Here is a 27,716-nt window from a genome sequence, read left to right as displayed (position 1 = left end):
GCCCCTGGCGGGCCGAGCTCGGAGCCGAGCGGCGCGGAGGGCGGGAGGGGAGTCGCACGGGGTCAGGCCTGGCGACTGCCCAAGCGCGGGAGGTCACCGGCGGCGGGGGGCACGGGCCGAGGATCCTGAGCCGCCGCGGATGGCCGCGGTTGAAGCGCCGGCGGGGTGGCAGTGGCAAAAGAGCAGCAGGGCTCCTCGCGGAGACAGGTGTGCAGGGACACAGCCTCGGGTCAGGGGCTCGGCAGTCTCCCAGGTGCCGCGTCTCCTGGCTCCGGGCGTCGGGCCTGCTCGGGTGGCCACCTTGCTCTCGCGCTGCAACAAAAGTGCCTCTGCAGAAGGTCACTGGGAGGGAACGTTTTATAGACACTGCCCGGCCCTCATGTGAATTGCTGTCATTCCCGACCTGTCACCTCATTTATCTGAATCACAGTCGTCTGGGGCCTGAAATTGGAGCCGGTGAGGATGATCTGGAATGAGAATTACCCTAGAAAGTAAGAGCTCGGTCACTTTTCCGTCCTCAGTGTAACTCCGAGTAGTTTTTAACATATACATAGTGATGATACAAATTGTGAAATCCTTGTGAAACTGCGTGGAGTGGGTGAAGGAGGGGAGAGAGGGAAATTTGTTTATAGATTGAAACAAGTACATATTTTCATTGTGCTAGGTGGGCAGCTTCGGACATTATCTCATAAATAGTCTTTTTACAGGTTAGGAAATGGAGAGTCAGGTGAAGGAATTTGCCCAGGAAGTGCTGCCAGTAAGGCAAAGCTGAAAATCCAGCCCAGGTTTTCTGGCTCCGAGTAGAGTACCATGCTCATACTTCCATATTAATTTTTATTATCCATATTTCATATTTTTTTGTGTATGGAAATCTTAGGTCATTTAAGAGGATTTAGGATTATGTACTTGAATGAAAATATTGGGAAAGAAGATTGTAAGCTGCATGAAAGCAGGGATTTTTTTTTTTTTTTTTTTTGAGAGTGAGAGAGAGAGAATTTTTTTTTTATATTTACTTTTTTGTTTTCGGCAGACACAACATCTTTGTTTGTATGTGGTGCAGAGGATCAAACCCGGGCCACACGCATGCCAGGCGAGCGGCATGTGAGCGGGCTACTGCTTGAGCCACATCCCCAGCCCCAAGCAGGGATGTTTTGGTTTATCCCCTGCTGTATCTGCAGCCCCTAGAAGAGCGTAGAAATAAGTTGTTAGGTTGTGGCTCAGTGGTGGAGCACTTGCCTAACATGCGTGAGACACTGGGTTTGATATCCAGCACCAAATAAACAAACTAAATAGAAAAAATAAAGGTATTGTGTCCATCTACAACTTAAAAAAAAAAAAAGAGTTCATAAATGAAATTCTTTGAAACAGTTACCATTTCACTCCCAACTTAACACTTAGCAGCTCCAAGACTTGGAACTGAGTTTGAGTTCTCTACTCTCTTTGCTCTCATCTCACTAGTTTTTCTACCTTAAGGTTTCTTCCTCAATTATGAAATGGAAGTAGAGAGATTTACCAAGATGGATTAAGGAAATATATAAAATACTTAGCATGGTGTCTGACAGTGCATTCAGGAATTGGTTGTAGTAATATTGTTGATATTAATATTGTGTTGCTGATGACCACCTGAAGCAGCAGTGTCTCTGTCACTCATGACAGCATCATGAGTGGGATGCTGGTGGGGAATAATTAGATGAACCCCAAGATAATGTAGGTGCACAGGTAAAAGTGACAATGAGAGCTTCAGACTTTGTGCTGTAGAACTTTTGTAAAGTAAGTGAAGGGAGCGGCCGAGGTCATCCAGTAAGAGTTTTCAAGGGAAGTGGGCCTTCAATGACTTTGTCATTTTGTAAATGACTTTGGACTTGGGTAGTCAGGATGAAAGAGTGGGCACAGACCAGCATGGATATTTACAGAGGAGGAAGTTGAATTACAGAGAGGGTAAAGTAGCCAGAAGCTGGGGAGCTGGCATTAGAACCCAGGCATCCTAATTTTAGTGGCTCTACTTTCTAAAGAAAAGAAGGCTGGTTTGGGTAGAGTCATGATTGTGAAGTGTCTTAGATTCCATTTTATCTTCAGGGAGTTTGAGTTGCCTTCACTTTTTCACATGCAACTTGAGAGGCTGAAGCAGGAGACCCCAAGTTCAAGACCAACCTTGGCAAATTGATGAGACTCTGTCTCAAAATGAAGAACAAGGGCTGGGGATATAGCTCAGTGGTAGGCAACTCTGGGTTCAATCCCCAGTACCCCTCCCCCTTATCCCCACATACATAATGGACTTAGATAAGGGCAGAAAAGGAAGAGAGCAAAGGCCTAAGAGGCTCTGTTTGAATAGTGTCTAAGACCATGAGGGTGAACGCTGCTTCCTTTTCCTATAGATAGTGAATTTGTGGAGCTCTCTTAAGTCTCTGGATGCTTGCTTTTCTGGTACTTCAATATAGAGATTGAGTCTCAGGGATTGGCAGCCTACCATGAGATAGTTATGAGATTTGGTGGAAGATGTAGACAGGAATGAAAGGGTCAGTGCAGAAGCTCCATCTTGATGATTTCCTACTCGCTCTTCAGAGACCACAGGGATAATACCATAGTGACTGGAGATCAACCTTTGGGAGCCCTTTTCAATCTGTCTGCCTGTGTACAAGTATCTTCATTTCTTTTCCTATTGGTTTGCTGAAAGGTGACTTTTGTTATATGATGCTGGGGATCGAACCCAGGGCTTTGAGCATGATAGGCCAGCACTGTTCCATTGAGCCTTGTCACCATTCCAAAAGGTGACTATTTTAACTGCTTCTCTGTAGTGAAGATGTGGTACATCAAATTAAATAACTCTCAGAGTATGCTGAAGGCACATGTGCTTTTAAAAAATGCTTTTAAAAATTTTCGTGGCCATGGTGGTGCATGCCTGTAATCCCAGTGACTTGGGAGGCCTAAGTAGGGGGATTGCAGGTTCAAGGCCAATCTCAGCAATTTAATGAGATTCTCAACAATTTGGCTAACCCTGTCTCAATTAAAAAAGGACTGGGATTGTAGCTCAGAGGAAAAGCAGCCCGGGGTTCAATCCCCAGTACAATAAAAAAAAAAAGCAAAACCCCCAAAACTATTTTGTGTCAAATAATTTGGAAAGAGAATAGGTGATTTGTAATATTTTTGATCTGTTATATTAAGATCCTAGATTGAAAAACCCACATGCTTCCCTGATTTTGGACAGGAGCTACTCAGTGATAGGCACAATGTGCCATTGTTCTTTGCCTCTTTGCCTCTATTTCTTTCAGCCTTTGTTCTTCTCCGTTTTTTTTTTTTTTTTGTGTGTGTGCTGGGAATGGAAGTCAGGGCCTCAAGCATACCAGCACTCACTGTACCACTGAGCAATATATAATATTTATTATCAAATGAATGACATATATTGTTGAGAATTTTGTAGACTATCTTCTCTGTCCATATTTGCTGCTCAGCTTGCTTTTATTAACTGAATAAATTAGCATTTAAATGGAAAAGTCTGAGTAAAGTAGATTTCATGTGAATTTTTGCCAGTTCACATGTTTGATCATGTGTCCTTGAACTCTTGGGACTTTTACCAACTTTATGTTTCATTGGGGGATATAAATTACTGTCAGTAGATCTTAATAATAAAGTAGAATTAGGTATGTTTGAGAGTAGTCAACTGAGAAACAAACCAGAGAGCACTTTGCATTTAAACAAGTAGAGGGTGATGTTGGTTTAAGCAGTAGTGCCAAAGCCTTATTGCAGGAAATTAAAAAGGAGTGAAGAATATTACATTTTATGAATGGCATGTTCCGTTAGTTTTATTTGAATGCGTCATTAATGGTTTTTGCTAATTTTATGGATTTATTTTAAAATTTTATCAGATTTATGGAATGCTTTGGTTTTCTATGCTCAGCTTAAGGGTTGTGCCATTCATTTTCTTGTATGTACTGAGTAATTTGTCTTGTGTGCACCCACAGCATGAGTAAGCCACACATTTCTTGTTAATGAGTACAACAGGCATAGTGTTTTATGACTGTAGAAAGTTTAGTAGTTCTGATCTCTGCAGTGCTGATGCCCTTAGTTTGGTCTTAGCACTCTGGACTGGATGGGAGATTATATCTGTTTACTATTTCACAAGGAAAATAGGATTTTTAGATGATAATATCACAGAGGTGCAAGACTTCCAGGCGTCTGCTGTTTGTGGTGTGAGAGTTCCTGAGCCCCGCACTGATAGTCAGGGAGACATGCCATTGCCCTTGGAGGCCTGATATAGCTCACTCTTGAATGCTGGAGGCAGTGTGGCTGTGGCTCTTGTGACCAAGTTGGTACTGTTGTATGATAGGTGATAGTGGGCAGGGCCTCAAGTGCAGAGGTACCAGAGGATGCTTTGAGGAATATCTGATTCCAGTATTTCCTAGATTCATATCCAGGTCCTGGGAATCCCTAATGTGACTTGGAAAACTTTAACATTGGCTGTGTCCCTTTTCCTCTATTTTACTCCTGCTATGAGGGGTTAGAAGTGAAGGGTAGAAGTCATAAGGTAAAATAATTAACACATTGACTCTAATGTTGGGTGTTGGTGGCGGTATGGAAGCCTGAAAATCAATATTCCGGTTTCTATGTGTAATAGTAATTGTTTATATATGCTTCTCAAAAACTAGTTAACATCAGCAGTTGTTATGGTCAGCTATTGTAAGGGGCATGCATCATGAATAGGTCCTGGCCCTGGCCTGGAGGGCCTGGAGGACAAGGTGGAGGTGATATTTGAGCTTCACCTTGGAGACTATATAGATATTTAATAGGTGAACCAGGTGGAGAACTGCATTCCAGACCTCATAAATTGCCAGACAATGTCTCAGAAGAGAGAAACAGACAGACAGAAAGACACTGGCTGGCTCCCTTGGGGAATGATGAGAATGGCTGCATTTACTGAGCATTTACCTCAGTGTAATTTGCAAGCCATTGATACTTACAAGCAGCCTGTCCTATACTCAGCTTGGGACTGTGGTAGCATACATAAGGGCATCTTATTTTTCAAGCTCCATCTTGGGAGAATATGTAGATGTAACTGTGTGGGGTATTTTCACCATGAGAACATGGAAGCTCACAGTGGCTGTGGGCTTTAGCTGCAGAGGTGGGTTGAACCCCATTCTGTTGGCCTTCCAAAGCGCATGCTTGTAACTACTGTGTGTTAATGGGGGAGACTCATGGGAGGTGGGAGTCAAAGGACTTGTGGGGAAGGGCAGAGGTGAGGTAGGAAAGGTAGAAGGGGGAGGTAGTTAAGGAAAGCCCCCCCTTTTTAACATTTTTTAGTTGTAAATAGACACAATACCTTTATTTATTTGTTTATTTATTTATTGTGGTGTTGAGGATCAAACCCAGTGCCTCACACATGCTAGGCAAGCACTCTACCACTGCGCTACAACCCTAGCTCCAAGGAAGATCCTTATAAAACCTGTTAACAAGTTTGGATTTCATCCTAAAGACATCACCTTTTTCTTTGGTTTTTTAAAAAATATATTGGTAGGGACCATATCATGATCTTTTCATGTGAACTGGAGTATAGAAATAGATTGTTACGCAGTCTAAAACTAACTTCCTGAAAGGAGTGTAGAAATATTGATCTCTCTTAAAAACTGCTTTATTGAGGTATATTTCACATACCATAAGAGAATTTATGGAGCACTCGCCTAGCATGTGTGAAACTCTGGGTTCGATCCTCAGCACCACATATAAAGAAATACATAAAATAAAGGTGTTGTGTCTAACTATAACTAAAAAAAATATATATTTTTTTAAAAAGGATACAGTTTTGGTAAATTCACAGAATTGTGCAACTCTCTTTACAATCTAATTTTAGAATCTTTTAATTTCCTCCAAAAGAAACCCTAGGCCCAGTTGTTCCCATTACCAAATCCCCGACTCCACTCTCCCAAAACTACTGATGTACTTTCCTATCCTAGACATTTCACATCATGAAAATATAACATATGTGTCTTTTGTGTCTGGCTTCTTTCACTTAGTGTTATGTCTACAAGGTATATGCATTTTTCATTATTTTATTATATTTTGTTACCAAATAATATTCTGTGGTATGGCTCTAGCATCTTTTGTTTATTCATTTGCTAGCTGGTGGGCAGTTAGGTTGTTTACACTTTGTGTGCGTATGTGTCAGGGATCGAACTCAGGGGCACTTAACCACTGAGCCCCACATGCCCTCTTTTTTAAATTGGAAACAGGATTTTGCTAAGTTGCTTAGGGCCTGGCTAAGTTGCTGAGGCTGATTTTGAATTTGGAATCCTCCAGCCTCAGCCTGCCAAGTCACTGGAGTTACAGGTGTGTGCCTGGCTACACTTTTGACTATTCTTAATGATGCTGTTGTAATCAAGTGTACAAAGTTTTTTGATTTTTATTTTTTGTTTTTAATGGTACTGAGGGTAGAACCTAGGATGCCGTACCACTGAGCTATACACTATACCCCAGCCCTTTTTACTTTTTGCTTTGAGACAGGGTCTTGCTGAGTTGCCTAGGTTAGGCTCCAACTTGTGATCCTCTTGCTTCAACCTCTTACGTATTGGGGCTACAGGAGATGTACACATCTTTGTGTGGACATATGTTTTCATATGGAATGGAATTGCTGGATTTTGTGGCAATTCTGTACTTAGCGTTTGATGAAAATCATTGGCTGTTAAGACAAAGAGGATGGAGGTTGAATTTCTGGTTTCAGAAATATCACTGAATTACATGAGACAATTGGGGAGAGCTAGAATGAAGGCAGGCAGATGGGATCGTATATTACAGATCGTATATGCAGAGCCATGCTGAAGATGAGATGATAAAACAGAGAAAGCTGAAGCTAAGATGGGAGCAGGAATGGAAAGGAGACAAATGAAATAGTACCAAGATAGGGACTCAACAGAACTTGAAATAAGGGCTCAGGAGCACAAGGATTCAGGCGATGCCAAGCCGACCCAGGTGAGAGTTGTTCCCATTGACAAATAAGAAAGGCAGGAGGGGAGTCCAAGTAACATTTGCAGTTTTAATTTCTAATGTAGTGAGGCAGGGCTCAGTCAACAGATGGAACTTATTGAATTGCCATGCATTCATCTTCGTGAAAAAGAATTTTGGCCTTGTTCCTTCATTACTAAGAAAATAGGACAGTACATGAGCAGCTGACCTGCCTTAGGATTAGCCAGCAGATTTTGTGTATTCTAATAATCAATAAAGTATGGTTAGATTGATAGTTTAAAGCCATTTTAATGTTAAAAAATACTTTCCTGAAAGAGGCCATTGAATAAAGTCACGGAAAAAGAAAGCAAATCATTGTTTTAAGTATCAATTCATCTCATAAATGTGGGTTACCACAAAGCGTTGGTGGCTCACCAGAAATTGCCTTTTGGTACCCCGTGTTTGCAAACTGATTCCTCTCCATTTCATGGAGTGATATCAATTAGTCTAAACTAAAATACTTCAAAGGTTTTTGGTTGTTTACTGGTTTGGGTTTCAAATTAGTACACGTTAATTGCTGAATTGGTAGCCATATTTGTTTGCTTTATGTATTTGTAAACAGTGTGAGCAAAGATAATTTTTTCCATTTGCTGCAGCAATATAAATAATGGAACATTGTGATCCTAGTAGAGGAGGATTTTCTGTTAGTATTACAGAATAATGTAATTAGGCGCTATATGGAACTTGAAAACATTAAAATTTTTGTTCTGGTTGTGGTTTTATGCTTTCCTAAAATGTGGCCTGAAACAGTTTATTAGTAAATATGCTGAATTGCTTTCTTTGGCAAGTGCATTTCAATACTGAATCCAAGTAAAAATACAAATATTTACTTATAAAAGTTGTTGGTTTGGTAATATTTTTACTATGGCCATTGACCCACTAGTGAAATGTTAGGGCATTGCTAGATTTGTTCCTGTTTATTTAAAGGCCAAGAGGGAAAAAGAGAAAGCTAACATTAATTGAAGCTTGTTAATGTGCCACAATATTTGGTATGTTAATATCCCCTTTTTACTTTCCTAGAAGCTCATTGAGGAAACTTAATGTCCCTTTTTCTAGCAAGAGAAATAATACTCAAAGAAGTTTAGGAATTGAGAAGAGTATTATTTTTGTATGAAGATTGAACCCAGTGTTTCATGTATGCCAGGCACGTGCTCTGTCACTGAGCTACACCCCAAGTCAAAGCTGATTTTAAATTCTATATGAAAATATAAGCTATCCAAAATAACCAAAGTGTTTTTTTTTTTTTTTAAGAATCAAATTGGAGTAGTTATATTACCTGCTCGAAAGATTTAAGCTATAAGACAGTGTGATATTGGAGAAGGAATACACATAGAGATCAGTAGAAGAAGGGAGTCCAGAAATAGACCCCAAAATATCTGGCATTCATTTTTGTCAAAGGCAATATAATGAAAAAAGAAAAAAAATTTCAACATACTGTGTTAGAACAACTGAGCATTCGTATAGAGATAAAAATGAACCTCACTTGAGAGGGTTATAGACCTAATGTAAAAGCTAAAGCTACAAAACTTCTAGAAGAAAATTCAGGAGAAACAACTTTGCGAACCTGGGGTCACAAAAGATTACTTAGGATACAAAGAGCAAAAATTACAAAGACATACTGGATTTGATCAAAATTAAAATTTTGCTTTTCAAAAGACACCATTAATAGAACAAAAAAATCCACATGGGGGAGCTGGGAATATAGCTCAGTTGGTAGAGTGCTTGCCTTACATGCACAAGGCCCTGGGTTCAGTCCCCAGCACTGCCAAAAACAAAAACAAAACACTTTATGGGGCATGTGGTGCATACCTGTAATCCCAGCTATTTGTGATACAAAGGCAGGAGGATCACAAGTTCAAGACTAGCCTGGGCAATTTAGTGCTGCTTCAAAATAAAAAAGAGCTGGGGATGTAGCTTATTGCATAAGGCCCTAGGTTCATTCCCTAAAAGCCAAACCGTGGAATGGGAGAAAATATTGCCTTGAAACCATCTGACAAAGGACTTGCTTTCAGAATATGTAAAGAACTCATAATAAAATAAATTATGGTAGAATTTTTTAAAGACTTAGTTATAATGGTAAATAAACATGAAAAGATGTTTAACGTCAGTGTTCATTAGGGAAGTGTGAATTAAAATTGCAAGATACCCCTGCACACCCATTAAAATAGCTGACATTTTAAAGATTGTCAGTACTTAGCATTGATAAGATATAGAGCAACTGGAACTCTTGAACACTGTTGATGGAAATGTAAAATAGTAGAACCACTTTGGAAAACTGTTTTGCTGTTTCTTATAAAGTTATGATATAGGTAAATCTACCCAACAGAAACAAGAATGTGTGTCCACACAAATACTTGTATGTTAATATTCATAATATTCATACCCCCAAACTGGCAACAACCCAGATGTCCATCAATTGATAAATGGCTTACGAAATGTATACTTTCTATGTATGTTATACTTTCAATAAAAGCTATTAACAAGACATATGCTGTCAGGGGAGGGTGCTCCATGTGAAGTGAAAAAATTAAGGTGCAGAGCGTCAAGCTTGTTTATCAGATATAAATGGAATTATATATGTGTGATAAACAGTAATAAGCTTAATTCATATTATCTCTAGGGAATGATAATGATGCTTGGTAGGGAGGATCAATAACTTTGCTGTTTTTATAATTCAGATATACAGGGGCTGAGGGTATATTCAGCTGTAGGACACTTTCCTAGCACACATGAAGTCCTGGGTTCAAACCCCAGCATGCCAAAAAAGGAAAATACGCAAATAAGAATAGTTTGTTAAAAAACATTCATTAGCTGGGCGTGTTGGTACATGCCTGTAATCCTAGCTATTAAGGAGGCAGAGGCAGAAGAATCACAAGTTTGAGGCCAAACTCTGCAGTTTAGTGTTCTCTAGGTAGAGTTGTCTAGGTTCAGTTCTCTTCTGAAAATTTCATTTATTGAGTTCAGTCAGTTACCCTGTAGTTTTAATTTAATGATCCTTAAACAAGTCTAATTCTGCTGTTTAACATGTTAGTAAAATGAAGTTTCTTCAAACTTTTCACCAGCTGTGAAATTACTTTGGCATTCATTAATGAAGTTTCTCATTCATTGGCAGGTTAATGGGTTTGCTCTTGGTGGATATGAGGTCCCACTGTTGCTTTTCTTGGATACTCCAGTTGAATAACCTCCTTGAATTTATACCCAGAACGATAAGAGTATGAGAGCTAGAAGGAACAGTTTTGTTCCTTCAAAAGTCATTCGATGCAGTCATTTTTAAATGTCTTCCAAAGTACCCTTGAGGTTGCTTGCTAATGGCTGGAGTACGTACCAAAAAGAAAGTGAGGGGAGGTGGGCAAGTGGATCTTTAGCTGGGTTTCCAGCCTGTCCTACCCCACTCAGTGGAGAAGCTCTATGTGTCTGTTCTCTTTGAAATTGTTTTTATTGGGAAAGTAAAATTTCATTGCTGATAACACAATATATTTTACCCCTTTCATTTCACAGATTAGAAAATTGATCCCAGTGAGGTTGAAATACATTCCTTAGAGTCATTCATGTAGGGTGATTTGTTTGGAACCTGTTTATTCCTGTGTCCTGGATATCACACAGATTTGTCCATGAGGCTGCTGCTTACTGGTCCATTGATCCCCTTTATATCTCCTCCTGGATTTATCCAGCCATTGGGGTCTCACACACTTGGGATACACCATCCCCTACTGCCAGTTGTAACTTAGTTGGGAGCTTGGTCTAAGGTACTAGTTTTGCTGAATGTGGCTGATTCCTATTTCAGCCTTTATAATCACACCAGAGACCTCCCCTAACCAAGAGATGGCTGTTTGGAATTGTGTAACATGAAGGAGTTTGTTAGTCACCAGTTTCCAGAACATGTTCTCTAGAGCCCTAGGGTTTATGCAGCCCCTCTGGGAGAAGGATGGCGTTCAAGAGTTGGGGCCTGTATGCTGCTTGAACTCCAAAAAGCAATTAACTTTTTATCTGTTGAATATGCTGGACTTCCACAGAAGGTTACCCTGGAGGGAGAAGAAGGGAGGAAGGAAGGGACCAGCCTCTCCCTGTCAGGATGAGGGAACTGGGGGTCTTACATGTTGCTTTCCATTAGCTGGTGAGGCAGTGTGAGATAGTGAAAGGAAGAGGGATCTAGAACCAAGTGAGCTTGGGCAGTTACTGACCTTCTCTGAGCCTTGGTTTCCACTTCCGGCCAGGTGTGGTGGCACAATGCCTGTAATCCCAGCTGCTTGGGAAGCTGAGGCAGGCGGATCCCAATTTCAATGCCTCGGCAATTTAGCAGGCACTGTCTCAAAATTAAAAAAAATAATTAAAAAAAGGGCTGGGGATGTGGCTCAGTGGCAAAGCACCTCTGGGTTCAATCCCCAGTAGCCGCACCCCCCCCCACTACTAGTTTTCTCTTCTGTAAATTTGGAATGCTGATCCCTATATGGTTTTTCATTTTGTTTTGTTTTTCCCTGTGCTGGGGATTGAACCTAGGCCCTTGCACAGACTAGCTAAACACTTCACCACTCCATGGTTACATCCCCAGTCCCCTACGTAATTTCACCAAGACCCAAGGTAAGATAATGGCCATGAAAGAATTTTATAAATTATAACCCCCTAGACCAGTGTTTCTCAACCAAGGGTGATTCTGTTTTTTCTCCCTTACCTTTGGAAATTTGACAGTGTCTGGAAATGTGTTTGGCTGTCACCGCAGGGTGGGGTGGGGGGGTTGAGGGTGAGGGAGTGAGCGTGTCTAGCGGATGGGGGCAGGGATGCTGTTGAAGACCCTGCAGTGCTCAGGACAGCACCCACTAGGAATCACCAGCACAGAGTATCAGGAGTGCCAACACACGGAGCTACCCCAGCCTCCCGACTAGCACACAGCACAGCCACGCATCCCTCTGTGTACATGTGTGAGTTCAGCAGCAAACACAAGGTGGGAATGAAGCAAAGAAAAAGGAAGACTAGGGCTGTGGCTCAGTGGTAGAGTGTTTACCTAGCATGTGTGAGACCTGGGTTCAATCCTCAGCATGGCACCAAAAAAAAGTGGGGGGGAATCCCAAAATAATAAGAATGACTTTACAGAAAGCATAGCCCACGGTTCTTAAGGTTTTGTTTTATTTTTAAACCAAGTGCATGCCTGTAAAACAAAACAAAAGAACTATGTTATTTATAAAGTCATAGTTCATTGGAAAAAATATATATATTTTTTAAGTGGTAGTGGGGATTGAACCCAGGGCCTCACACATGCTAGGCAAGCATTCTAACACTGAGCTACATCTCCAGCCCTTTCTTTTCTTGGGGCCCGTGGGGGGTACTGGGGATTGAACCCAGAAACGCTTAATCACTGAGCCACATCCCCAGCCCTTTTTAAAAAATATTTTATTTGGAGACAGGGTCTTGCTAAGTTGCTTAGGACCTCCGTAAATTGCTGAGGCTAGCTTTGAACTTGGGATCATCCTGCCTCAGCCTCCTGAGCTCCTGGGGTTACAGGCATGCGCCGCTGCACCCTGCTCATCCCTAGCCCTTTTAAAAAATTATTGGGATAGGGTCTTGCTAAATTTCCCTGGCTGACCTTGAACTTGGTTGCAATCCTCTGCCTCAAGGGCAAGGAAGAAGTGGGAAAAGCTAATTTACAATGCTCTTTAGGCAGTATGAAAGGAACAAGAACTGAAGGGTGAATTTGAGTGTGCAAATTGGAAATCTGATGGTTGTTAAAGGAGGCTCTCCACAGGTGAAAAGGTGGGTTTAGAAGACAGTTGGGAGACATGAGTGGGAAGCAAGTGGGACAGGAGGAGAGGGAGGAGACGAGCACATTGCAGTGTGACTGAGTTGCTTGTTTAAAATTATGGAAGTCAGGTCCAGTGGCATATGCCTGTAATCTCAGCTATTCAGGAAGCTGAGACAGGAGGATTGTAAGTTTGAGACTGGCCTGGGAAACAGTGAGACTCTGTCTCAAACCAAAGAATAAAAACAGGACTGGGATTGTAGCTCACTGTAAAGTGCCCCTGGGTTCAGTCCCCAGTACCAAATAAATAAATAAAAATAAGATTATGGAGACTTTCCACATTACTTTAATTATTATTTTCAGGTAGAATATTGAAACTATTAATAGTTAACAGTTTATGTATTTGGGAGGAACTGAAATCCAGAGCTTTTACTTCAGTGTTCATTATATAACCTAAACCATTAGAATGCCATTATAAATTAGGAAATTTATAATTATTGTAATGTGCTGACATAATTGTTGACAGATTTGTACTTAATGTTACTTTGACAAATGTTTACACGTTAGAACTAACGTTACTGATTTTTTTTTTGTCAGATCCTACACATATAAACCTCAATTCCTGTTGGATAGATTTTAAATGATTAACTGAAGCAAACAGTTTAAGCAACATAATTCACTTTTTACTAGGCAGATAGACCTAAGAAAGCTGTTAAAATTTTGGCATAATTTCAGATGACTAAACTAAATCTATTAGTTGTAGGTTTTTTTTTTTAACCATTTCAACATAGTCTTGAGTGTGAGAAGCCCTGAGCTTGTGTGCTCACTAATAGCCCGTTCTAATTAGAAGTCAAAATATATTACTGCTCCTGTCCCATGTTTTGTCTTAACACTAAATAAATGCTACTAATTTTATGTACTCCCAGAAAAGATTATCTGTGAGCATTGAAAAAACAACTTTTTTCCTTATTCTACCTACAATGTGAAATTTATATCAGGGCTGGGGATGTGGCTCAGTGGCAAAGCACCTTTCTTTTCTGTTTTATTTATTTTATTTATTTATTTTTTTTAAATATTTATTTATTTCTTAGTTTTTTGGCGGACACAAACATCTTTTGTTTGTATGTGGTGCTGAGGATCGAACCCAGGGCTGCACACATGCCAGGCGAGCACGCTACCGCTTGAGCACATCCCCAACCCCACCTTCTGTTTTAAATGACTTTTTTTCTCTTCACTCGGTTTCTTAGCGTATACAAGTCTAGTGACTCAGATTTATTATGGGGCTTAGTAGATTGAATGACAATGAAAAGTTGCTGAGGACATAGGTCAGTGGCAAAGCGCTCGCCTAAGCGGTGCAAGGCCCTTGGTCCATCCCCCAGCACCACAAAAACTGCATTAAAAAAAAAAAAAAAAAAGCACATACACGGTGAAAAAATGTGTCTGTTTTTGGAAGCCCTGAAATTCAGGCAGGTCCTTCCAACTCCTTTGCGACCGCTGACTTGATTCATCATTTGCATCAACAGTGTCTTAAGTGCAAAAATGTTGGTATATGTTAAAAATATTTAACCTCCTTTGCCATCATTCGTCTTTGTCCAGGAGGCTTTCTACCATATCCTTCCTTACCTGTGGATCCCTTACCCAAGAATTGTCATTGAGTGTGCTCACTGCCATTCCTCAGAAGATTCCAGTCTTGACCGAAGTCCTGTTTTACTGCCTTTGATACCATCTTTCAGTTCTGCCTAGCATGGAATACTGGCAAGGTCAAGGGAAAGCTGTTGAGAGAATGAAGAATATAGGTAACCTTGTCAGTCAGATGAACAGAGAAATGAAAATCTGAAGTCTAGTCCTTGGGTTTGGAGTGTAGCTCAGTGGTAGAGCATGCTTGCATCACATGCTACAGACTCTGGATTCCATCCCTAGTACCACCCAAAACCAAACCAAACCAAAACATACCCGAAGTCTGGACCTTACCTCTGAACACAGTGGCATTCTTCTAACTGCTGTGTGTATCTTTGCGGGAAACTTCTTCAAATCTGTCCTCATTCTGCCAGAATGGACTATAAAAGTCCACATTTAATATTTGCTTCGCTATTTAAATTCATTTATTTCTTCCCTATTGCTTATAGAGACCAGGACCCAGAATATGGCAGAAGGCTGTGTTGCTTCGTGTTCTGCGTCCCACTTGACAATTTAGTGACAAGGAACTCCTTGTAGCCCATTGCTATTGCTGCCTTCCCTGGTAGTTAAGTACCTCCTTAGTGCTTCTAGTACATACTTTTTCTGTAATTGTGCCTTGCACTTTGTTTTTAATTATCAGTTGGTACCAACACTAGATAGTGAACTTTGTCTTTCTGTCCACATCCTGCACACATTAGCTGAATCTTCCTAAAGCATAGCTTTAGTCATGTTACTTCTTTCTGAACCCTCTTGGAGACGTACCCTGCCTACTAAGTGAAGTGCTGCGTAGACTCCGTGGCCCAGGTTCTGGTTGGTGCTTTCTGTGGAATAGCCCAAGATTCCTTTCTGGCCTCATCTGCTGTCTTCCTGGATTTGCCTAGTGCTTCACCCTTGGGCCACTCCTGATTTCCCTGCTTTTCTGCTCCATTCAATGTGCTCTCATCCTCTAGGTCCCAGCTGTTAAAAGTCTACCTTGCCTCCAAGACAACTAAAATACCAACTCTTTCTTGAAGACTTAAAAAAGTCTTCACCACCAAATGCGTCCCCACCTCCTCCTCTAGATCTTGAAAACACTCTCTCTCTCATGGCGTGGAAGTTCTGCTTTGGGTCATGTTTTTGGCTGCTTGACTTCTTATCCCTTTTGGATCACAGAGACCCTAGGGAGAAAGTAGTTCTTTATCTGTGACTCTTATTGAAGCCAGGCCTCTTGTCCTTCAGTGCTCAGTAAATATTTGGAATTTCATTTTGTTCTTGAAATGGTTTTTAAGTGGGGAAAGAACATAAATCACAGTTACTAAGTGCAGTGCCCTGTTCTTCCAATCATTTTACACATAACATGCTGTTCCATTCTCACTTCTCCCCAGGCAGGGATAGGCACTGTCAAGTGTTCTTGTTTTTGTTTTGTTTTGTTTTGTTTTGAGATAGTCACTGTGTGGACTGGGCTGACCTAAAACTAGTGGGCTCAACTAATCCCCCTGCCTCATCTTCCCAAGTGCTGGAATTACAGGAGCTTCAATCACTTGTTTTGATTGATTGATTGATTGCAATGCTGGGGGGTGGTCAAACCCAGAGCCTCATGCCTGCCAGGCAAGTGTTGTAGCACTTAGGCACACCCCCAGTTTTCCTTTTTTCCATATGAGGAAGTTGACACCTGAAGAAGTTATATAATTGCCTAAGGACTAAGTCGCACAGGTCATAAGTAACCCAACCAGTATTCACAATCATGTTTAATCTGTCTTCCCGCAAGCCCACATATCCCCATAACTGGAGTATAACCACTATACTGCTTCCCATTTTTCAAAGAATAAATACTATATACTTGACTGATGTGCTCTAAGAGTAAAGAAAAATTTCCCTAGTGCCTTCCACTTAATAAATGTGATTAAATCCATGTGTGTAAGGGAAAGAAACTATTGGTTCCTGGTTCTCTATTGAATTTTTCATTTGAATCAGAGTAGGAAACAACATAATAGCAACAATGGAATATACATAGATATACATAGGGTATAATGAAACCCTAATTCTTATATTTACACTTGCAAAAATGATAATCCAGTTATTGATAGAGATGATGAGGACCTAGAGGTGCTGGAGATATTAGAGAAGAAGGGTCTTACTGGAAAATACTCTTCAGCAATTTATAAGTCTTCAGCCTATTTGGATTCATTTTATCTCCATCCAGTGCACAGAGCGAAATATTTCCTGGCTTACTTTGTTGACAATTTCTCATTGATTCTAAGTAATTTCAGGTTTTTATTACCATTGCTAAGTCAAACATCTGTGGTTTCTTTTGTTTCCTTGAGGGACCAAGAGTAACATAGTAACATACTTATGCCTAGTTACAGTCCAGAAAAGCATTTGTTGTCCCATATAACAATCTATTAGACCCCTGTGGTTATGGGAACCTCTCCATGAAGTTTAGCCCTTGGTATAGGAAAGAGCCATGACTTTGGAGTTGGCCTGGATTTGAGTTCTACTTTTTTAGTTGTGTGTAATAAATAACTTTACTCCTTCTGAATTGTTTCCTATTCTGAAGGATGGGATCATAATAAATCACATAAGGTGATACAGTACCTGACACTATAAATGTTAGCCTCCAGGGTACCCCCCGACAAATGTAATATGAATCTGTAATTGTGTTTGTGTAAGCTTGATAATAATTCTTTTTTCCCAGCTTCCCTTTAATAATTAAGCTTGTCATTTTCCTACATATGCCCACATGGGAATTAATTATATTTTACTTATATGTTTACAGCTATTTCTTATTTTATGCATTCTTGAAAGTTATACAGCTGTCAGAATTCCGAAAGTTGAATCATGTGCTGTATGCACTCATTTAGAAGGACCCTTTTGTGAGTTTGGCTTTTCTTTTTCTTTCTTTCTTTCTTTCTTTTTTTTCCCCTTAATATTAGTTGTAGTTGGGCACAGTACCTTTGTTTTATTTATTTATTTTTTATGTGGTGCTAAGGATCGAACCCAGGGCCTTGCACGTGCTAGGTGAGCACTGTACTGCTGAGCTACAACCCCAGCCCAAGAGTTTGGCTTTTCTTGAAGCAGAGCACACCATTGAAGACTTCCACATTTGCCTTCCATATCTTTATTTCTGCTGAGTAGTTTGCTTGTTCTGATCAGAATCCTGGTAATAGATGTTCACCCAAGAAATTCCTACATATTTTCCAGCTCCTGTCTAGTTTGGACGGCCACAGGAAGGCTAAGGTCTTGTAAAATAGCCACCTTCTTAGTCTATTTCCTAAAGACCCTGCAGCAATATTGACTTTTGAGAAGCTGATTAGCAGACTAAGTTTACCATCTCCAGGTCTTTGGTCTGGCACACTTTCTTGGTTAATTCACATGACTTGGCTTACATGTGGACACCTGGGACAATCTGTCTTTGCCTCAAAGGATTAAGTAACACAATTTGAAACTGACTTATAACTATTTTTTTCCCCTCATAAATTGGGCCCTGAGCATCTTTTGTAAATCAGGAATTTTCTTGAAAATTCTCACTAAACTCTGTCGCAAGGTACTTTTCTATAAAAGCACATTCTTGTTTGTTCTTTCATAACAAATGCACTTGGTAGTTATAATAGCATTGATAGAAACATGATTGAACAGGAAAGCAGCCTATTAAATCAAATAGGTCAATTTGATTTAATCCATGTTCAAAGCATAAAAATAGCTTTATTAAACATAGTACAGCTCAAGAAAAATCTATTACATTTTAAAAAGGAAAATGATCTAGTTAAGCAGTAGTTCTAAAGGAATTCCATATATATGTACACACACACATAAATTTATGTGTGTGTGTGTACATATATATATGATGTGTTCATATAAACAATTGCTAATGCCATTGACAAAGTCAACTCTCCAGAATAGGAAAAGACAGTTTCTGGTTTTTAGCTGTGGCTCAACTATAGTGTGATCCTATGTAAGCCAGGGAGTTGTATTTTAAGAGAGGATTAACTATTACTTTAAACTTTTGACATCTTTTGAGTTTTACTGGGGAGATGACAGAACTTAATACCACTTATTGAATTCTGTGTCAGACAGTACTGGAGACTTCCGTTTTCATAACACAAGCAACTCTGAAAGGTTTTCACCCCAGGACTGAGCAGGTTGAGGCTGGGTGAGGTTATGTAATTGACCAAGGTCAGAGAGCTGGCAGGTGGGGACACAAGCAGCAGTGTGCACCGGGCTCTTCTTGCTACAGGGCAGTGCTCTTGCCACTCCATCCACCTGGAGAGTAAATCCTGGAAGCTGCACCCTTTCTTTCAGACATTTAAGAAAGAAACAGTTGCTTGGCACACAGTTTCTAGGATCTTAAAAACTTACTGGAAATTTCTGTAACTTTTCATATTTGTAAACTGCCAATTGACTATGGTACTTCAGTTTTGCTCTATACTCTTTTTTGAACTGGGAATTGAACCCAGGGATCCCTTACCACTGAACTGAGCCACTTCCTCAGACCTTTTTATTTTTTATTTTGAGACAGGGTCTTGTTAAGTTGCTGAGGTTGGCCTCAAACTTGAGATCTACCTGCCTCCCAAATTTCTGGGAACGTAGACATGTGCCTCTGAGCCCTGGCTTGCTTGTACATCTTGATATACGAGTTATACAGAATAAAAGAGAATTGCTTAGCAATTTTAATCAATTTTGAGACATAGGTTAAAATTTAGCACTGATAACTATACCTTAGACTTAAGAATATTGGAGGCTTGAACGTTCAAAATGTTAAATGTAAACTGAGGTGAGGTCTTAATTTTCAAATAATAAGTTATTGATAAATTAAAAGGGGCTATAGTCTTTTATTTCCTTGGGTATTTTGTTGTTTTTGTTGTTGTTGTGGGGTTTTTGTTGTTTTGGTTTTGGTTTGAGACCAGCTGTCCCTGTGTTGTTCAGGTGGCCTGGAACTCCTGGGCTTAAGCAAAATCCTTCTGCCTCAGCCTCCTGAGTACTCGGGCTATAGGCACACACTATCGTGCCTTGCTTTTCCCCTATGATGTTTTACAGTAATGTTTCAAAAAAAAAATTCTATGATTTGTTTTGTTCCTCTTCAAACAGTGGAGGTCCATTGGTCATTGCAGCTTTTGAAGAGTCAATTCTGCAGGAGCATGTATTGCTCCAGCTTGTTCTTTTTATGGGCTAGTAGCCAAAATACATTTCTGCAATCAGATTTTATAGTTTGCTTGTTAGTTCCTGCTAATTATGTTTGTTTGTAATTATTTGTAGTGAAGTAAAGCTTTATTATCTGTGGCATGGTGAGAGCAAAGATTTTTTCTAAATGTAAAAATAAAGTTGCATCAAGTAATTAGAAATTGTCCTTAAGTACAATGGCCATCAACATATATTTCACCCCTTTCTTACCAAAAGGTGGCTTAAGTGTACACCGGTGTACCTTTGTTGGTTATCCTTTTTAAATTTGTTATAAAATCACTGAGGCATAAGATAAGGTATATTGTATATACAGTTAGTAGGGGCAGAGTTCTGTGATCTTTTGTTATTAAAACAGTGTCACATGACCTGTTAAGGAATTGTTTCTTCCAAAAAATGTGTTTATCTACTAACCAGTTTTATAAAGTCCTTTTGGGTACTAGAATGCATTACATTGCATGGTTAGATTGATTTGGAATAATTCCTTCTAGAAAGAATTTGTGCCAATTCTTTTTCCTCTCTGAGAGGAATGGTTGCAGAGCATAGGCTCTGTGCCTAATGTCAATTCCATAAGGCTCTTCTCTGTGTGTGTGTGTGTGTGTGTGTGTGTGTGTCCCCAAACTGGACTCTGTCATGAGGAAGAGATGTATCTATAATCGAGCATTTTCTTTACTCAAGGGTTATTTGTCATTTCAGACAGCATGGACTTTTGAGAACAGCCTTGAGTTGGGGGAGGCAAAGTTATATAAACTGCATTCATAGTTAAATATTTGCTTCTAGGGAAAAGGTGAAAAATGCTTTGTACTTTTTCCTTTGGCTTTTTCCTCCAAAAGAGCTTGTCATGCAACAACAAGAAAAAGTGGCCAAAGGCAGAAAAAACCTCTTCTCTTTTCCATGTTGGTTTGTTTTTATTGTAAGACAAACCTTTCATGTTTTATTGTTATAAAGCTTAAACCTGGCCTAGAGGTGCCAGTCTTTAGTGGAAACAGCTGCACAGTTGGTGTCCCCTGGTCAGGTGGAACTTTCTTTGAAGCAACATGTTGCCTTTTAAAAGAGAATTGAGCATGTGAGAACTTGACTCTGTAAAACTCATCAGCATTCCGCCATTGTTTATCTCTTAAGTGACTGGCATAGCGAACTTTAAGTAAAACATTGCAATTAAAAACCATTTTATGAATGAAAAAATCTCTCTTTCCTGAAAAGAATACCATATTACTTTGTGTGTTAAAAATATAGAAACATAGAGGGGGGGAGATCACTCAAGAATCGAAATTCTGACAGCCCCATTTAATCAAGACCACAGAACATGTCCCCGATAACTCCTCCTTTTGGTTGGACTGAACTGTGATTTTGAGCTTTTATTTATATTTGCAGTTAGATGCCTTTGGTAGGAGCAAAACAGGGTGGTTGGGCATATATCTGGGTTCTAGAGAAAAGATTTTCTCTTGGTCGATGTTGCAGTGTTTCTCATCTTTTTGATGGAGCGATACTGGTAGCAGTGGACTTAGCATCACTGTTGGTCTCTTGCTAGGAAAAGTTTAGCATCAGAGAGCTTTCTTTCCTTGGGGAAAAATAGAAGAGACAGGCATGGAGTCAAGAGGGACAAGAAAAATGCTGAAATATTTTCCTTTTGGGCTTTTGATTTCTTTGCCAAAAAAATTGCCTCCAGATGGGGAAGAGCAAAAGCTCTGATTGTAAGCCATTATGTTTTTACTGGCCTGCCTCCCCATCCCATTGCCGGGTTTGGAATCTGTAAGCCAGTCCAAATCCTTTACCTCATTTTCTAGTACCAATTTACTGTCTTACTCATCTTCCAGCTGCAAGGGGTGAGGCAAGTTGCCTTGAAATTGAACCCTCTGCCATTTTATAAACCAAGCAATAGCAGAGTATCAATATCAGTGGCTCCGATTTCTCTGAAGTTCTTGAATCTCACCTACCAGGTAAATTTGCATCTGTGTCATATGCACGCTAGGATCAGTCTGGAAATGAGTCTGAATAAGCCCTTTGGGCTTTGTGTAGACTTGTTACACAGGGTTGCCTAGCATTCTGAGCTGTTGCATGGGGAGCGCAGTTCATGTTTTGACTGTTAAGTGTCACTGGATGCTCCAGTTTCCCTTGGGAGGTCGTAATTGTGGGGGTTGAGGTTGTGGAGGAATCTAGTGTCTGGACATAATGGTTCCAGTGGCGCTGGAGTCTGGCAGACTCAAGCCCACATCATTGCTCCAGAACTAATCAATGGATGACTTGAAGACAAGTTATTTTCTGTACCTGGAAAATGGGGGAGAATGCCGTATCAGCTTGTTTGACATAAACAAATTTTTTTGGAGGTGGGGCTATTGGGTATTCATGAGAACTACTCAAGTATTAAGTTCCTTTCCCTTGTCATTATGCCAACCTTGATTGTGGTCTAATTTTTCACCATTTTATTAATTGGAAATTGGGATGATAAGTGATTTTCATATATTGCATTTTAAAGTTGAGCACCAAAATAATATATAACACATGATCTACTGGATAGGGCAAAGTAATTATTTTTAATTAAAATATATTTGTGTAGGCTATAGTCATGTATGTATAGTCTTGTTGCTTACCTATGGGAATATGTTCTGAGAAATGCATCATTAGGCAATGTCCTCATTGTATGAACATCATATAATGTAGTTACACAAACTTAGGTGGGACAGCCTTTGCACCTGGGATGTAGGTATTGTTCCTGGGCTATGAATGTGTACAGCCTGTTACTGTACTGACCATCTGGGCAGTCATAAACAGTGGCAAGTGTCTGTGTATTTCCACATAGAAAAGGTAAGTAAAAAATCCTATAAAAGATTAAAAATTGTATAATTATATAGAACACTACACTCACCAAGAATGGCATTGAACTTACTCTGGGTGAGCCAGTGAGTGAGTGATGAGTGTGAAGGACTCTAGGACGTTAACACACATCATTGTAGACTTTACACACCTTATAAATAATAAGGCTACACTACATTTATTTAGAAAATTTTTTCTGGGCTGGGGGGACGGAAAAGCTCAGAGGCCCTTGGTTTGATCCCTAACATCACCACCTCCCCCACAAAAAAATCAGTAATAAAATAACCTTAGCTTATTTTAACTCTGACTCTTGTAATTACACTTACATTAAAACACAAATACTTTGTTTATGTTCCAAACATAGCTGTACAAAAAAAAAAAAATGTTTTCTTTAAGCTGGTTGTGATGGTGCACACCCAGCAACTCCAGAGGCTGAGGCAGGAGGATCCAAGTTTGAGACCACTCTAAGCAACTTAGCAAGACCCTGTCTATTTAAAAAAAAAAAAAAAAAAAAGGATGGGGATGTAGCTCAGAAGCACACCTGGTTTTAATCCACAGTACCTATATATCTTTGTTCTATAAGCTTTTTTCGGTTTTTAAAAATTTCTAGGCTTTTTTGTTACGAACTAAGACACAAACACACACATTAGCCTAGGCTTTCATGGTGTGAGGATCCATCAGTATTACTATTTTCCACCTCTACCTACCTTATTCCCCACTGGAAGGTCTTCAGGTGTCGTGAAACTTGGATCCTCCTATGATGACAATGCCTTCTAGAATTCCCTCATAAGGACCTGCCTGAGGCTTCTCTCCATGAGGTATCATTCTTTTCAGAAATATGTTCATGGTGGTTTGTTTATATTTATTTATTTGTTAGTTTATTTTCACCGTCGATTTGCTTGTATATAGGTAATGCACCATGAACAGTCCTCTCTGTTAATGAGACCCTGTCTTTAAAAAGAAAAAAAAAAGAAAGAAAGACTGGAAGTGTAGCTCAGTGATTAAGTGTCTCTGGGTTCAATCTCTTCTCCCTGCCCCCCCGCCCCCAGTGCATCAATCAGAGTGCAGAAGTGACCAGGGAAGCATCCTCTGGCACTGTTTATCTGGCTTCCTTATGCAAGATGGGCAGCAGTGCAGAGAGGGCTTAGAATAATCTCTTGGCTGGTTCCCCAGCCCCCTACCCTCATATCCTGTAACTTGTCTAGACAGAATGATGGAGAACAGAGTTTTTATTTCCTATCATGGGCGGGGAGATCAAAGGCATCTATAATGCTTCTGACAATAGGAAAGGTTAGAAATGAAAAAAATCAACTCTCTACCAAATTATGAAAAGATAACCTGCTTTATGATGTTCATACTTAAGAAACGTTAATGTTATCTTTGTCAAGTTACTATTATGCAATTTAACATATATATATAAATACTTTTTTTTTCCCTTTTTTGTAGGTACTGGTTTGGGATTAGGAATTGTTTTCTCACTTACCTTCTTTAAAAGTAAGTTTGACTCATTTTTCCATACAGTATATATGTGCGTAGCAGGGACACAAGTTTGGAGAAGGCACATCTAAATGGCTGTTGGCCCATCCATTTATGGGTTAGGTAGGCCATTGTAAAACAGCTCTGGACAAAGAATGTGGACTTGAAAGAGGTCAAAATGGGCTGGACAGCTCCTGCATTCCCTCTGGGCGTTGAGTCAGGTGCCTGTTATCTTAAAATATGATATCATTTCAAAAGCCTGTACTTTATGCCAGTGAGTCATTTAGCCAAGTCTTCATGCTCAAATATTTCTAATTAATTGTAATTTTTTTCTAAAGGAACTTGAAAATGAGAGTCTTGCTGGTAATAAAAACGAGTGAACCAGAAATACACATGCTTCCTGGCCAAAAATTCTAAGTAAAGGCAGGCAGTATCCCTTTCATTCTTTGGAATAACTTCCGAAGTTTGGATCGTAAACTGAAGCCAAAGGGGTCACTTTGACCTGTTTCCATGAAGAGCTGTCAGGGACTACATAACTAGAGAATCACGATTAACATACTCTGTTGATGTGAAATAATCATTTACAGATTGGTTTAAATAAACTCCATGATTTACTAAACTAAAGTATATAAATATTGGTGAAATTGCTACCTATTTAAAAAATTTGAAGCACCTTACTGAAAGGTATTATTACTTCTGACAAGGTTAAAATATCAAACTGAGCAGATGATTAGAACTGATACCAAAAAACTCTATTTTCATATTGTACTACTTAAATTTTCCTCAAAGCTAGCAGCATAGATGCTTATAAATATTTGCTACATTAATATTTACGTATTAACCCTTTTTTTGGTGGCATGGACAAAACATCCACAGCACTGTGGTATCGCGATATGGTGCCCACTGAGGATTTATTGAACCCTTAGCAGATGTATTAAAGGGGTGGGAAACTTTATCCTCTCTAAATGACTTTTTATTGAGATTTTCCTTTTTTTGCTCAATAGGAAAAATGTGGCCATTGGCCTTTGGTTCAGGCATGGGATTGGGGATGGCCTACTCCAACTGCCAGCATGATTTCCAGGCTCCATATCTTCTACATGGAAAATATGTCAAAGTATGTATACGATTGATGTTTCTTTTCTTTTCTTTTTTTTTTTTGCAGAAGAAAAAAGTTTCTCCTGGGGTTGTACTTTAGTGCCAATTGGCCTTTAGTGATGTTGACACTATTTGGTGCTAAGAGGGTCTCCCCTGGGTCTTTAGTTGCATGTGTGCATTCAGATGTGCATTTCCACGGTGGATGGCTGGGACTGAAGTCATTATCAATGGGGAAGCATTAGCTAGCTGTAAGTAGCACTTTTCCTTTAAGATCTCAGTGCCCTGTAAGCACCTCAGTCAAACTAAACCTGAAGACTCTGGCTCTCGGCCATGATTCTGCGTTTTTATTGGAGAAGATAGTCTTGACTAAATTTCCTGTGTTTCTGTCAAAGGTCTTGTCTATAGGTGGAGTTTTCTTTTTACTTTTTGCTGTGCTTGGATTGAAACCAAGGCCTCACGCATGATAGGCAAGCGCTGTGCTACAGAGCTACATCCCTGGCCCTTTTAAAAATTTTGTTTTGATATGGGGTCTCTCCAAATTGCCCAGGCTGACCTCAGACTTGCAATCCCCTTGCTCTAGCTGGGATCACAGGTGTAAGGCAGCACACCTGGACACAAGTGGATTTGCAAACAAACTGGAAAAAGGAAAGAGTGTAGCCTGTCTCCTGAGGTTTGTGTGGCAGCCTTTCCCCTTGCCTTGCTTTAGATGGTTGGTTCCTATGGGGTTTAAGTGACAAGGTCAGGGAGGCTGGGTGTTCACGGTTAGAGATATTATTTTTGTGTCTCCAGGGCCTGGAACAAAGAGTAGGCACTGAAGTAAATGTAGAGCAAATGAGTGAAGTGAATCATGTCTTCCGCTAGCTGTAGGTGGTAAAGGCTGGGCTTGCTGAAGCTCAGCCTTTACAGCAACCCGGCCTCTGGTGAAGAGCTGCACAGTCCCTACATGTCTCGGATTCCCCGCTCTCCAGCTTTCCTTTGAGCTGGAACCTTCACTGCGATGGGGCAGCAGCAGATCAGGAGACCTGTGTGCAGGCCGTCCCTTGCTTCTTACGAGAATCTCAAGTTGTTTCACTTTCAAGCTCCCATTTTCCATCCGTAAAATGAGGAAGAATTTCTCCCTATGGGGGATTTTTGTTGTTGTTTTGTGGGGTGGATCCTGGGGATTGAACCCAGGACCTCACACATGCTAAGCACATGCTCTGTCACTGAGCTACATCCCCCAACCTCCATAGGGTTGTGGTGAGGGTTAAAAGTGAAAATGTTTTTAAGCTGTGAGGTGCTATATAAATAGAAACATCAGTTATAGTTGAGGCCAACCAAGAAAGGGTGATTGACTTGTCCATTGTTCCACCATAATAACAAGTAGAGCGGAAAATGTGGCACAAATGCGTGTCCTAATTTGGTCAAGAGCTGAAGCTACAGGGTCACGAAATCTCAAATAACAGTATTTTACCACAGCTCCGCAGCCTCCTCTTTAGGAGCCGCTCGCACTCTGTCAGCTGCCCACCAGCTAATCCGAGCGCTGCAGAGAGTGGGGGCAGGGGGAGTTGATATTAATGAACCACCTCTGAGCCAAAGCCAGGGGGAGGATAGCAGAGGGGGACAAGGAGAGGCACAGCTGCATGGCAGCAGGCTGAGGACAGGCCTTTCCACTGCTCCCTGACTCCACTTTCCTGGCAGCGAGCTGAGTCTGGGGTGGGGGAGAACAGAAAGAACAGGCAGAGAGCAGGTCTTTTTCTTGTTCAAAATGTTTCCATTGTTCCAAACTGGGTTGTCATGGATAATAGCTCAGAGGTGATTATATGGGTATTATATGTTTCATAGCTGGGAGTTACAGTGGAAAATGTTGTTACATATTTTTTACAGCCTAGTGTATATTGTTCCAAAATGGCCTTGTAACTTCATCTCAACTTGAGTCTATGCCTCGATGTTGTCATCCTCTACTTGCTCTGAAAAGAGGAAGGGCTTCAGGGTAGTCATACCATGCTCACTGCTTGTCAAATGACAGCTACGGCCCTGTGGGCCATCTCAGTGGCTTTATCTTCATGTGCTTTCTCTCTAGACCTCCCAGTTGGTCCTGAGAGAGGTGTTATTATCCTCAGTCAGCAGATGAGAAAATGGAATCTTACTGGGGTTAAGAAACTTGCCAGAGATCATATAATTAGTAGGCTGTTTCAAGTGATGTCCTTTGCACTCACCTATGACCCTTTAGATGGTTTTAGGAACTTAGTTTGCCAGGGCCTGTTCCATTCCTTGCCCATTCTTTTTCCTCTTAATATTGGGGGAACCGTTCTTAGGAACCTGAGAGGGATATTTACCATCTTCTGGTGAGAGTTTAAAGCAACAGTGTGGGGAGGTTCTGTCCCTTGGGTCTGGCCTGAAGCAGCGATTCAGGTCATCCAGCTGCTGCCTGCATTGTTCTGACCTGAGTATCCTTGCTTCACAGGAGCAGGAGCAGTGACGCACACTGAGAACATCCCAGTGGGAGGACAAAAGAAATCAAGTTTATTCCTCAGGAATACTGAAGTGCCCTGGAGTTAGCTGACATTTCTTTTGGAACAATGTTATCAGTAATGCTTTAAACTCCAGCACACTGTTTATGTATTTGAAACCAAGTCTGTTTCTTGTTTTGTATTTTCTCTCTGGAAAATGTAAGGAGGTGATCTTAAATAAATTTAAACAAAAATGGGAAGCTGTGTGCATGGCCTTCGTTTCTTGGCCTTTGGTCTTTGAGCATCAGGCTCTGTTTGAAGCACCTGCTGGAGCCTCTGAGCACCCC

General features: G+C 40.4%; 1 protein-coding gene across 1 annotated transcript in view; it reads left to right on the top strand.

The window, feature by feature from the left end:
• The window catches only part of Micos10 (mitochondrial contact site and cristae organizing system subunit 10), a 27,818-nt gene extending 189 nt beyond the window's left edge, over positions 1–27,629 (top strand). Inside the window, exons 2-4 of the mRNA XM_015485605.2 lie at positions 23,813–23,860; positions 24,847–24,956; positions 27,384–27,629. Of these exons, the coding sequence (XP_015341091.1) occupies positions 23,813–23,860; positions 24,847–24,956; positions 27,384–27,398 (173 nt within the window). The 3' untranslated portion in view covers positions 27,399–27,629. The remainder of the gene's footprint in view (positions 1–23,812; positions 23,861–24,846; positions 24,957–27,383) is intronic.
• Positions 27,630–27,716: the final 87 nt, after the last annotated feature.

Source organism: Marmota marmota, unplaced genomic scaffold (genome assembly GCF_001458135.2).
Source record: "Marmota marmota marmota unplaced genomic scaffold, marMar, whole genome shotgun sequence".
Classification (NCBI taxonomy): Eukaryota; Metazoa; Chordata; class Mammalia; order Rodentia; family Sciuridae; genus Marmota; species Marmota marmota.
The sequence above is the reverse complement of the archived record's forward strand: the minus strand, read 5'-3'. Positions and strand labels throughout refer to the sequence as shown.